Genomic DNA, 13,584 nt, shown 5'->3' on the forward strand with positions numbered 1-13,584 from the left:
CCATGGCGCTGTGCCACCTTCTGTTCGTCCACCTGTTGAAAATAACACGCTAACGGAGCTGCGCAGAGGACTTCAGAGCAGAGTGGCGTCAGCTCTGCAGCCTTCAGCCTCTGTCGTCTGAAGCCGCTGAATCACTCCGACTGATCTGGCATCAGTTGGACTGACATGATCCGCTCACATCTCCATCACTGCTCTCCTCTGTTCATTCTGCTCCAGTTCTCCTTCGTTTCCCCGTCAGCAGGTTTCCTTTCCCTCCTCCTCCTCCTCAGTTACTTCTACTCATCTTCCAGGTTTCTTCAGCATCCACACTGACCCATTTCCCTCTGATATTCCAGTATTCAAGCCTTCATGTTCACAATAGAACTACAGAAAACTCCATCCACTGATTATTCTCTAACACATGGGTGTCACACATAGGGCCCGCGGCCCAAAACTGGCCCCCCGAAAGGGTCCAATCCGGCCCATGGGATGAATTTTCAAAGTGGAAAAATTTACACTGAGGATATTAACAATCAAAGGTGTCAAATATGCTAGTTCATGTTCCATATACAGACCCATCTGATCTCAGGTACATCAGGCCAATATAAGAACATAACATAGGCTATATATAATGACAACTACAAATGTTTGTCTTTGTTTTAGTGTGAAAATCATGTTTTGTTTAGATTTGTTGATCCAATGTGATCATTTTCCCTGCCATTTAAAACTGGTTTAGGTAGGTTAATTCTCTTGTCAGTATTCTTGACTAAGGTGCCAATGAAGATATGGAGTGGGTCCCTGATTGTTTTTAATGGAAATTCACTGCTCCTAATGTGCTAAATGCTAATGCTAATTACCAATGGTAATGTTAGGTGCTGTGTGTATTAGGTTGAGTAAAATACATTGAGCAAATAATAAAGTGAGTTAGCTTCAAATCTCTCTCTCTCTCTCTCTCTCTCTCTCTCCCTCTCTCTCTCCTCTCTCTCTCTCTCTCTCTCTCTCTCTCTCTCTCTCTCTCTCTCTCTCTCTCTCTCTCTCTCTCTCCCCCCCCCTCCCCTCCAGGCTTGGGCCCTCTTTTGGACTCAGATCTCTGATGTTGTTCCTGGTATCTGCTGGTTCCATCCTCTTAGCCTGGGGGGTCACTGCCCCTAGTGCCTCCATCACTACTGGCACCACTGTAACCTTCACACCCCACATTTTCTCTATCTCCTCTTTCAGCCCTTGGTATTTCTCGAGCTTGTCGTGTTCTTTCTTTCTGATGTTGCTGTCTCTGGGGATTGCTACGTCTATCACTACCACTGTCCTCTGAAGGTTATCCACCACCACTATGTCAGGCTGATTGGCCATCACCATGTTGTCGGTCTGGATCTGGAAGTTCCACAGGATCTTGGCCTGTTGTTTGTTCTCCATCACACGTGTGTGTGTGTGTGTGTGTGTGTGTGTGTGTGTGTGAGATCATGATCCACACACTGTCATGCTGTAATGTCACTGACCTGTTGACCATTACCCTCATTCATCCAACTGTTTCTTTTTAAGTAACACTTCTTTTTTCCAGCCTTTTATTTTCCCTGTCTCAACTTTTTTTTACAGATGTGTTGTTGTCCTCAAATTCAATCATTATTTTTGTCCCAAAAATTCTGCATTTGATGTTTTCTATGATTAACTGTGAACAAAAGATTGGTTTAGTAAGTTTGTGCATTCTTTTTTATTTACATTTTACACAACATTTAAACTTTTTTGGAATCTGGGTTGTACAGCATCAGTCTTACAGACATGCTGCTGCTGCTGCCCTTTAAGGTTGCCATAGCAACCGGTGACACTGCCTGATAACATGAAGGTCGCCTTTCCCTGATAAACACATGTGGTCAAGGTGAGAACACACACACAATTAAAAACAGCAAACAGCTGACCTTTGACCTCTCCAAGGCCTCCCTCTCCTCCTCTCTGATTTAAACCTGAACTCCACATTTCTGTCCTCACTTCATCCTCTTCTCCTTCTCCTCCTGGTCGACATGCTTTCCTCTCTACTCTCCTCGTTCTCCCCGTCAGTCCTCCACCTCCTCGCCTTCTTTATCATCGCCGTGGTTACCGTCCTGCTCTTGCGGACTTGTCCAGATCGGGGCTCCATCCCCTGCCTGCCAACCATCCCCATCCTGGGCAGCCTCCCCTGGATGAGAGGAGGACTCCCCCCTCACCTCCTCTTCACCCAGCTGTCCCATAGGTGAGATTACGAGGATCCAGTAAAATGTATTAATACATCGAAAATCATCCACCACAAGTAGGGCATTCAAAACCTCAAAACGTCAGTAACAGTGTTTTCAGATAATGTAGCTGAGGTGTAAAAAGTCCAAGTGTTGATTGTGTTGTAAAGTAGTCCCAGTTTTCTTATTATATCTGATGTGTTTTTAATTTTACTGGTGTGTTTCATGTGTATGCTGCATTTGAATGCTGTAGAAAGAAAAAAGTTGAGGCTTTTTGTAAAACATAGTAAAAAATTAATCCATTTGAATTTTCATTTACCAGACAATGTACAGTTTTCTAAAAAACATAAGTTTTTCCTCAACTCCTAATACTATTTACTGTCATAATCCTGTAAAATCTTACCTTTTAAACCTGTTAACTATGGAATCTGACACAATCGTATTATTTCTACATCAAACTATTCCACGTGTGTTATAGACACTGAAATCTGTATTTAATTCTACTTATAAAAATAGAATTAAGTTCGTTGTAGTATTTTGTGAAAACAGTAAAAACCTATTCTTCCTGCTTTTGTCGGTTAAAGGTTCAATGTGTGACATTTAGTGACATCTAGTGGTGAAGTTACAGACTCTGATCAAATGAATACTGGTAGATGAAGTTAATCAGCTGGATTGTATGTCTGTATTTTTTCTGTTCAGGTACGGGCCTCTGTTCGCTCTTTACCTCGGTCCTCATTACACTTTAGTCGTCAACAGTCATCAACACGCCAAAGAGGTTTTACTGCAGAGAGGGAGGGACTTCGCTGGGCGTCCGAGCATGGTGAGAGAGAGAGAGAGAGAGAGAGAGAGAGAGAGGGGCCCTTTAAAATTACTACTACTTTTTCTGCTCTACTATTAATGCTACTTCTGCTACTACTACTACTCCTGCTACTACTACTGCTTAAACTATGACTACTGCTAATACTACTACTAATAATATTACAACTACTGCTAATACTACTACTATAACTGCTGCTAATACTATTACTATTACTATTACTACTACTGCTACTACTATGGCTTCTACTACTGCTAATACATCTACTACTACTGCTACTATTAATACTACTACTACTACTACTACTACTACTACTACTGCTAATACTACTGCTACTGCTACTGCTAATACTACAACTATAACTGCTACTAATACTATTACTATTACTACTGCTTCTCCTACTGCTAATACTACTACCACTACTGCTACTATTAATACTACTGCTAATACTACTATGACTACTACCACTACTACTGCTAATACTACTACTACTACTACTACTACTACAGCTTCTACTGCTGCTAATACAACTACTACTACTGCTACTATTAATACTACTGCTAATACTACTGACTACTACCACTACTACTGCTAATACTATTACTACTTCTACTACTACTGCTTCTCCTACTGCTAATACTACTCCTACTACTACTGCTAATACTATTTCTACTACTACTACTACTGCTGCTAATACTTTTACTGCTAGTACTGCTAATACTACTACTATTACAGTACTTTTACATCCTCCTTTAAAACTACACTGAAAGACTATAATGAAAGTTTGTAAATGTGAACATTTTTGTAATGTAATTTTACTTTTTTGACACTAAACCATAGAGAAAATGTTGGAGTTGTCATTATTTCTAGGTTATTATGTTATTATTTTACTGGTCCGGCCTGTTTGAGATCATATTGGGCTGAATGTGGAACCTGAACTCAAATGTGTTTGACATTAGCCTGGTACAGAGGATCATTTATGTCGTCATGTAACTGAACCTGTCACTGCTGCAGATTACTGTTAAATCTGGGTTTGTAAAGGAAGGGTTAAAGCCCTGATCCTGTTTTGTCTTCCTTCTAGGTGACCACTGACCTGCTGACCAGAGGAGGAAAAGACATTGCGTTTTGTGATTACTCCCCTCTCTGGAAGTCGCATCGTCGCCTCGTCCATAACTCCTTCACTCTGTTCGGAGAAGGAACCAGCCGACTGCAGGACATCGGTACTCGGATCTATCCCTGATCTTCACTTTTAGTCCACATTTGACTTGTGTTGGTCAGCTATTATATTGCAATATGTTGTATATTTCCTCTTATTTAAAGAAAGTCTGAAAATCAGGATACGTGGTGTTCTTTTGACCCATCAAGGTAAAGGTTTTGTAAAAGTAGCCTTGAAATTCAATCCATTTTTATTTATAAAGCACAAATTTAAATAAACACAAAGGTTTCCAAGGTGCTGAACAGTAAAATAAACACAATAAAAATACAATAAAAGATAAAATACTAAGATGAAAACACAAAGAAAAGAGGAAACCACATTAAAACTAACCCTTAAAGACCCAACCAACCACTGGCGACCAAAACCATCTACTGATGTAAACTGTTTTATACCTGCTGATCCACTAATCCTATCAATATATGTAAATAAATGGTGTAAAATACAGTTTATCATCTTTTCATGGTCATCAGATATGACCCATTTGGACATTCAGAGGCTCTGTAGTTACCATGGAAACACCGTCATCTTCTACAACATTGATTCACCAGTAAAACCCATGGAGTTGGATCAATGATAGTGGATGGAGACACTTCTTTTTACATTTATTTATTGATATATTTGCTTTAAAAAAAAAAAAGGTAACTTTTTCTTCAGTTTTCTCTGTTTTGATATAATAACCTTTAAATTTACTTTGAGCTTTTATGAACATCTAGGTGATCAGTCAATTAAATATAAGAAAATACCTGATTTTCACTGAAAAGAATGCAAAATACAGAGGATAATATTAGAATAAATGGTGATAAACCACCTAAAAAGGGTTAAATCAACAGAAAATTTTGGGAACAATCACAAAAACAGCGCTGGGTCTTTATGGGTTAAATAGAGCGTCAAATAGAAATAGACTGATATAAATGTAATAAATGTGGAAACGCTTTCCATGTCAGCTTTTTATTTGTTTTCTTATGTAAATACTAAATCCATTGATTAAAGCTGTAGTAGGTAGAAATCTGTGGGGAAACTGTCAAATTTTAACAAATTTTTACACATGCAAAGATTTTGCAAATGTAGAAGCCCAGTTTCTTGGTGGAATGCTTGAATAATAGTACGACCCCGGTTTTGTGGATTTTATAGTCAGTGATGTAAAAAACTAAACAAAAAAACAACTGCTTTAAACTACAGTATTGAAAATAATAATTAGTAGTTGTATGATCTGTTTTTCCTCTTTCTGTATTTATTTTCTAGTCCTCTCCTCTGTGGACAGTCTGTGCAGTGAGTTATTGTCCAATGGCTCCCAGAGTTTTGATCCGTCTCCTGCCATAACCAGAGCTGTCACCAACGTTGTGTGCACACTAGTGTTTAGCGCCACCTACAGCCCTGGAGACACTGAGTTACAGGAGGTGATTCGATACAACGACGGCATCGTGCAGACGATTGCCAGAGGAGGTCTGGTGGATATTTACCCCTGGATCAAGGTACAGACAAACCCATGGACATCCTATGTAACATCTTTTTGTTCATCTAAAACTGTGCTGACATCCTAAAATATGTTTCTGTCTGACAGGTGTTTCCCAACAAGTGTCTGAATAAACTGAAGGAGTCCATCACTGTTAGAGACCGACTACTGACCCGCAAACTGGAGGAGCACAAGGTAACTACAACGCCATTTCACTACAGATAAATAAAGAATAGTTCCAGTGTCCCTGTATGTCAGCATCATGTGGAGGAGAGCAATGTCCTAATAGAAGTGGGCGGTACTTTCACTGGAGGAGAACTCAACTAATTTAGTCAAAGTTCATATATGACTTCTATCAGTGATCATTAGGAACTATTGTATACTGATATCTGTAACCATTTACATGTTATAAATCATCAAAATATGGACCATTATAAAGAAAGGCACATTTTTAATATTTCAAAAAAATTGGCAAAATTCAAAATTTCCCAAAACTGTGAACAAAAAATGTCCCAAGGAAGATACGTATAAAATTTTAAATGAATACAACCAGTAGTTTCAGAGAAAAAGATTGTTGAAATCTAGACATTGGTGACCTCAAGTTTGACCCTTCAAGGTCACTCAAGGTCAAAGGTCATGGAGCCAAATCAAAGCTCATACATGACTTTCTATCAGTGCTCAATAGTTACTACACTGATATCTGTAACCATTTACATGTTATAAACTATCACAATTTGGACCATTATAAGTAAAGGCACATTTCTAATATTTAAAAAATTCATAATTTTTTTTTTTTTCAATCTAAATTTCTGAAAACTGTGAACAAGCTTTATAGACATTGCCCCAAGGAAGCTACATATAAAATTTGAAATGAATCCGACCAGTAGTTTCGGAGAAGACTGCTAAAATCTACACATTGGTGACCTTGAATTTGACCCTTCAAGGTCACTCAAAGTCAAAGGTCATGGAGCCAAATGAAAATGGCAGTGGATGTTTGGATCTTTAAGAGTTAAAAAAACAACAAAAATTCAACCTATTTTGGCGTCTCCTGTATTTCACAAGATAAGTCTCATTTATTTCATACATTTTTCATAGTGATTAAAGTCTCATGAAAACAGCTTAATCATTTCTAAAACCTCCACATATTCTGATTTGCATCAGGCGGCGCTGAGTGACGGTGACCCCTGTGACCTTCTGGATGCTCTGCTGAAGGGTCAGAGGGGTCAGAGGTCACCTTCGTCTGAGGAGGAGGGGATCACAGACGACCACGTCCTGATGACCGCGGCCGAGGCGTTCGGAGCTGGAGTGGAGACGACGTCCACCACTCTGCTGTGGATCCTGGCCTACCTGCTGCACCACCCACAGGTCAGGAACTCACAGTGAGGCACAGTAATCAGAATGAACGCACGTCTGAATGACATATGAACACGCTGCAGGTCCAGGAGCGTGTGCAGAGGGAGCTGGATGAATACGTCGGTGGTGAGCGTCCGGTTTGTGTGTCGGACCGCGGTCAGCTGCCGTATCTGGACTGTGTGATCAACGAGGGCATGAGGATCCGTCCAGTCAGTCCAGTCCTGATCCCACATACGGCCATGACCGACAGCAGGTGGGCCCGCAAAATAAAACAAAAAAAAACAAATACATGACTCTATATAGGTGTGTTCATCTGAGATATTCAAAAGTTCAATGTGACTGAAGGGGAAAGGACTACAGGTCAAAAGTGAAGCCAGTGTGGAAGGATCTTTAATTAAATTATATGGACAAAAGTATGTGGACATATTGAATTCAGGTGTTTGTTTTCCAACAGGGGTCTGGGATACAAAACAATAAAAATAAATGTCATCATATATTTTATATTGGGATAAATATCATTGCATTGCATTGGTAAGCTTGGTTTAAATTGATGTTAATAAACTATATGGGCATAAATATTGGGACACATCATGTCTACAGCTGTAAGATGTCCTGTTCATGAGGATTTGAGATAAAAATATCGATATTTCCTTAAAGGGCTCATATTTATCTAAACCCACTTTTATTAGTCTTTGGTTCATTTATTTGTGTATTTGGACCCTAATAGGTCCAAAAGTTTGAATTTGAACCCTCCTGGTGCTGCAAAGCTATCTTTATATTCATTTTGACAAAAATAAAGTGGATTTCTCCAAAGTGTTTTAATTCCTGCTTAATTTGTTGCGTTTTATAACTAGTTATGTCACAATATTTGCACATAAAAGGTCAAAACTTCAGACGAACATTTCTCCGAGTACGACATAACTGTCAGCAGCAGCGGTTGTAGTAAAAACTGAAAATATGTCCAAACTTCGAGCTGATTACCTAAGATGTTCAGTTGTTGGTTGAACCGGACAGAGCAGCACAGCCTACAACCTGGAGGGGGCGGGGCCTGAAATGACTCATGTGCATTTAAAGGGCCAGCGCCCCAAACCGCCTTTCTGGTGTCATTACTCAGAAATAGGGTTGAAGATGGACCTGTGGAGTTGAATTAATGAAGAATTCAGACCCAAGCAGAGCATTTACAGTTTATGGAGACCACAGGGAAATGTTGGAAAATGAAGAATTCCATTTAAAAAAGCAAAATATCACTCTTTTAACGTTTAATGGGAGATTTTTCTTCCTCAGTGAGATGTGAAGAAAGTAGATGGTTAGTTGTGGTAGAAAATTATTATTTACAGTCAGAGCATGAAAAATATTTTCGAAATTTAGATGTAGACCATTTAAAATCATAGTCATGGATAAAAACAAAATCAATGTTGAGAGAAATTAAGTCAAAACCATCTCTGAAGCATTTTGGAAGCAAAGATAACAATTTAAACCAAACTAACCAATGCAATAATATTTACCTCAATATAAAACTATATTATGACATCAGCCATTATTGTTTTGTATCCCAGACCCCTGTTAGAAACACCTCTTGAACTCAGTGTATCTCTGTTGCAGAATCGGAGGTCACCCTGTCAGATGTGGAACTCGTGTTTTGGTCAACATGTGGTCAATTCACCACGACCCCCAACACTGGGATAAACCAGACCTCTTCAACCCAGGTAACGTTCAATTAACCCTTCAGGCGTTAGTTTGTTTTATTTTCCCAAAAAAATATTCAATTTTGATATCAAGATTTCAAAAAGCTGTAGCTTGGAAGTGGTTAGAGACAAAGTCATATTGTAAATGAGAAAAATACTGGGAATGATCCAAAGTTTATGATGGAAGTAAATTTACTCATGTAATTTGCATATTGTGATGTCACAGGACAGCAGCCATATTGGATTGTGTAACTTTTAGTGAAGTTTAATTTTGAGCATATTTACATGGAAGTTTTTTGTGGTTTTTTTTTTATCATCTTAAACTCAATTAACTTGAACATTAGTACAAAGTAAAATATAGTAAGTTTTAGTATTTTTTTTATCCAAGCAGCAGAGTTGACAAATCTGTCCTTATCTATCCAAACTAAAACTAAATAAACTTTACTTACTTACTAAACCAGTTCAGGACCACGCCCTTAAACTGGATTTTCTTCACTTTAAACAGAAACATGCCCTGAAATGGTGTTAGGATTGAAGGAGCACAAGTCTCCCATCTATTGGTGGGAGGTGGTAACAAGATTTGGTAACTCTGTCTGGAGCTATGGTCTGTTTCATTCAGTTACGTTGTCACAATTTTGCAACTTTAGTGCTTAACGCAAATTGTTTTGTCGAAATCAGGGTTAATATCGTTTCAAAAAGTGAAATTAGCAGAGGAAAACATCGAAAATTTTTCATTCTATTTTTTTGTAACAAAAAGCAAACCTAAACTGAGGCAAAAAAGTGAAATGCTAACGAAAACTCCAAAACTATACTTATAGTGGGTTAGTTCACAATTTTCAGTGTGGCAAGGTATTGAAGGAACAGTAGTAACCCAAATGCTCTTTCCAGATCGTTTCCTTGATGACCAGGGTCAACGTGCCACGCCCTCCTGCTTCATGCCATTTGGGGCGGGGCCTCGGGTGTGTGTTGGCGAATCATTGGCCCGACTGGAGCTTTTCCTCTTCCTGTCGTCCCTGCTGCAGCGAATGAGCTTCAGGCTGCCAGACGGGGCTTCCCCGCCCAACCTGCAGGGGCGACTGGGGGTCGTTCTACAGCCGTTACCTTACAATGTTGTTGTCACGCCAAGGGCAGGGTGGGAGGGCGGGGCCAAATGAGTTATTACTATGCAGCTCCGCCTTTTAACTAAACACAGAAACAATGTTTAAAACGCAAAGTTCTGTTTGTCAGTTGAATGAAACTAAATTCACCACCTCAGATTAAAGAAAATATAAAACTAGAATCAGCATCATTACTCTACATCAGAAACAATATTTGTGACTTTAAAGTTTTAGAAAATATTTGGATGTTTTTATTTGGCTGTTTATTTGTTGGATAATTTGTGAAATTAAAATGTATGAGACTGAGTTTTCTGAATTATTCTCATAATTGTGAATTACATACAAAAAAAACCTAGATTTTTTTTTAGTTTCATTGGACTGCCTTTGATGCCTTCACTGCAGCATTACTTATGCCACATAATGCTCATGCAATATCACAAGAAATACCGCATTTATTTCCATCCAGGCTGCACTAAGTTTTGGTCTTCTTGGGATCTTGTTCTGATGATGGAGGCCAACCCATATGTGAAACTGATGTCATGCTCCTGAACCACTCTATCACAATTTGATCCTGATGAATCCTGGTATTGTCATATTGGAATATAACAATATCATCAGCAAAGAAAGAAATCCACTGATGTTCAGATCTGATCGTTCAATATATTCAGGTTCAGCTGAACTCATTTTATGGATGGATAATGTTACTGAACCAACCCCAGGTCATAACAACACCCCCACAGGCTGGTACTGTAGGCTTTAGGTATGATGGGTAATCACTTCATCCACCAATAGGGTCAATCTGGACTCATCAGATCACATGACCTTCAATCTTCACATTCTCTAGTAAACTGATTATATTGCATTCATTCTGATTTATAAATTTAGGTTTTTCATTTCAGAGAACACCAGCTTCCTCATAAATGTAGGATTATTGTGTTTTAATTCATGTCCTATCAAATCAAATGGAAAACTTTGTAATCTCTACCAAGGAGGTTATGTTTTCATTGGGGTTTGTCTGTTTGTTTGTCTGTTAACAAGATAATTCAAAAAGTTATGGAAGGATTTTGATGAAATTTCAGGAAATGTTGATTCTGGCACAAGGAACAAATAATTAAATTTTGGTGATGATGGACTGGGGGGGGGGGTCTGCGCTCTCTGGGTGCTTTTCCAGTTTTTCTTATGTTCTAGTATTTAGCTCAGGTGTAATGCAGATGGGGTGGGATTTTATATTATTACTGTATGTATTTGGTTCATAATGATCAATATTCATCATGATAAAGTTGTGTAGTGCAGTTTTTCTATGACGGTTAAATAAACAGTCAGACCGCTGATAGATTTGACAGTTATATTCAGTATATCTTCACACACTTTTAGAACAGGCTGGTTTAGTTAGATCACACACATACACTCACACGCACAAACTCACTATTGATTTAGTAATACTAATAATTAGAGTCGTTATTATCATAATTTTACGGGATCTGAATCTCTTCTGTGCGTCCTTCTGCCACTCCAGCACAAACCTCATGCAAAGCGAAGGACGGCAGAGAGGAGATAACGGAAAACACTTTTCAGACGAGGGAAGGGAGCTCCTACCATCGAAGGAACACACCGATGATTCCGATTAAATATTCTGTCAAAACACCACAGGTGAGCTGCGTCCAGTAAAGGCGACCAAAGAGCCAAAAATAAATAATAATCAGCAGATTAAGAGAAAGAGGCCAAAAAGTCCTGAGTGGGTTCACGTTTCAGAGTCTGAGCAGGTTTTGAAGACCACGGGTTAAAGGAGCATCCCATGGTGGTCTACGTCCATTAGAGAAGGTCATTCAAGGTTCTTCCAAACATTACAGGTACAATGTTTCTTGAGTACTACTGATTCATCTACTTTTGTTTTTCCATGTACACTCTTGAAAAATGTTAAATTGTCTTGCGGGACGACCCACTGGGAAGTTCATATGTTTTCCACAAACATGATGACAATGTTTGACTCGTTTATATAAGTACAGTTATCGCAGAACGTTTTGGGAATGACACAAGTTTGTTTTTTGCAAAATTTGCTAGGTTTTAAAAAGAAAATTCCGATGTGTTTCTGAGGTACATTGAAGAACAATTAGAAGTGTTATAGTTTTCAAAGACATTTATTGGTAAATATATCACAGTTAAGGAAAGAATCTGTGTCACTCCCAGAACTTTTGACCACGACTGTTTGTGAAAATTAAATGCAAATGTTTTTATGGATTATTATCAGATTTTACCAAATATTCTGCCTAAAAGACACGTTGACAAAACCCCACCAGTGTGATTTCATTATATATTATTGTGATCAAGGTTATTGTAGTTGAGACCTTCTGAGAACCAACAGTAACTCCTCTGACTCTTGAACTAAACATAATTGACATGGTGTCAAAAATCATGAAAATGGCTAAATAGCGCCCCCTAGTTTCTTTTTTAAATGAGGCCCAGGTACCAAATCTGTTTGGCTCATGTATCAGTTTCATGTCTACAGAAAAGCTGATCAGAACCATAACTAAACCTAGCAGGAAGTCAGACATTTTGGTTCAAATAAGCAATAGTCGCCCCATTTTTTTGCCAGAGCTGTCGTATTCCAATACTATTTACGATTATTTATAACGCCAATATTAATACGGTATTAAAATGGCCAGGGACATTAACTGATGTGAAAATCATATACTGAGTTTGAAAACCATCTTTTGTATTTTTTAAATGTTTGTAAGTGCAAAGTGTATTTTAACAGTTTTTCACTTATTTACTGTCTGATATGTAATTAATTGTAAATTTTTGCATTACACACTCGTCCTGTATTTGTCTGTGTCTGTATTTTAAATTTATACTTTTTTTTTTTTTTTTAATTGCAGGTTTATAACGTAGTGTTATTTTTTAGGGTGAAAATTTAACTGTTCAGGGACTGCAGATAAAAAACAGTCATTAGTTTAACTCTGCAATGTAAATTAATGTACAATGTCCCTGTTAAATAAATCAATAATAAAAAAAAGTGGGTCTCCAAATAATTCTTCTCAATATGATAAAGACTTAAAACACTGTATGTATGTATGTACTAGAAATATCTAGCAGAAGGTGGACATGCAGTTATTTGGATTAACCATAAAATCACTGGGATGCTCCTTTAAGATACATTCAATGGTTTAACATTTTACCTACAAATTAAAACAAAGTAATATTTGCAAATGATCTCTTCAATTTTATATCTGACCAAGTTTTTCTTAAACCTATGCTGTTTTAGGAGTGCCACTCTTGTTCTAGTGCACCTAAAAGTCCAGTAAATCCATGAATTGAATCTCTCTCAACAGATTTAAAAGTTGTTTTAGTCTTTACAGTGAATACCTGCACTCTGATGCACCAGTAGAAACTGTTATCACAACTTGTGCTGAAGAATTTCCACCACCTTCCACAGTGAAAGGTGTTGCTTGCTGTGCTGATGAAAACCACCTTTCGTATCCTTCATGTCTACATCCTGTTTTGTGTCTCCCCACAGTGAACTGTTCCGATGATGTAACTGCAGAAAGATGCCAAAAATATTTTTTCTTTCATTAGTAACTAACTTCTGCAGCATTTCAGGAAGAGATCATGAGCAAAAGTGATCAGGTTTTTTTGCATAAAATTGGCCCTAAGATAAGAAGTCGCCTTTAAACAATCATATAATGCGTCGCTACTACTTTAAAAACCAGACGTTCAGATTTGCTGACGTGAATCCACTCAGTACGAAACAGTTCTACTTGGACATGGACTATTTTTGTCCGCTGA

At 38.2% G+C, this 13,584-nt stretch overlaps 1 protein-coding gene across 1 annotated transcript; it reads left to right on the forward strand.

Annotated features, from left to right (window-relative positions):
* The first annotated feature begins 1,706 nt into the window (after positions 1–1,706).
* Positions 1,707–9,858, forward strand: cyp17a2 (cytochrome P450, family 17, subfamily A, polypeptide 2). Its single transcript, XM_030162376.1, has 9 exons — positions 1,707–2,200; positions 2,880–3,000; positions 4,079–4,217; positions 5,456–5,685; positions 5,775–5,861; positions 6,828–7,031; positions 7,103–7,272; positions 8,622–8,725; positions 9,593–9,858. The coding sequence occupies exons 1-9, from the start codon at positions 1,992–1,994 to the stop codon at positions 9,856–9,858; spliced, it is 1,530 nt and encodes a 509-aa protein (XP_030018236.1). The 5' UTR covers positions 1,707–1,991.
* The last annotated feature ends 3,726 nt before the right edge of the window (positions 9,859–13,584 follow it).

This window comes from Sphaeramia orbicularis, chromosome 18 (assembly GCF_902148855.1).
Source record: "Sphaeramia orbicularis chromosome 18, fSphaOr1.1, whole genome shotgun sequence".
NCBI classification, from domain to species: Eukaryota; Metazoa; Chordata; class Actinopteri; order Kurtiformes; family Apogonidae; genus Sphaeramia; species Sphaeramia orbicularis.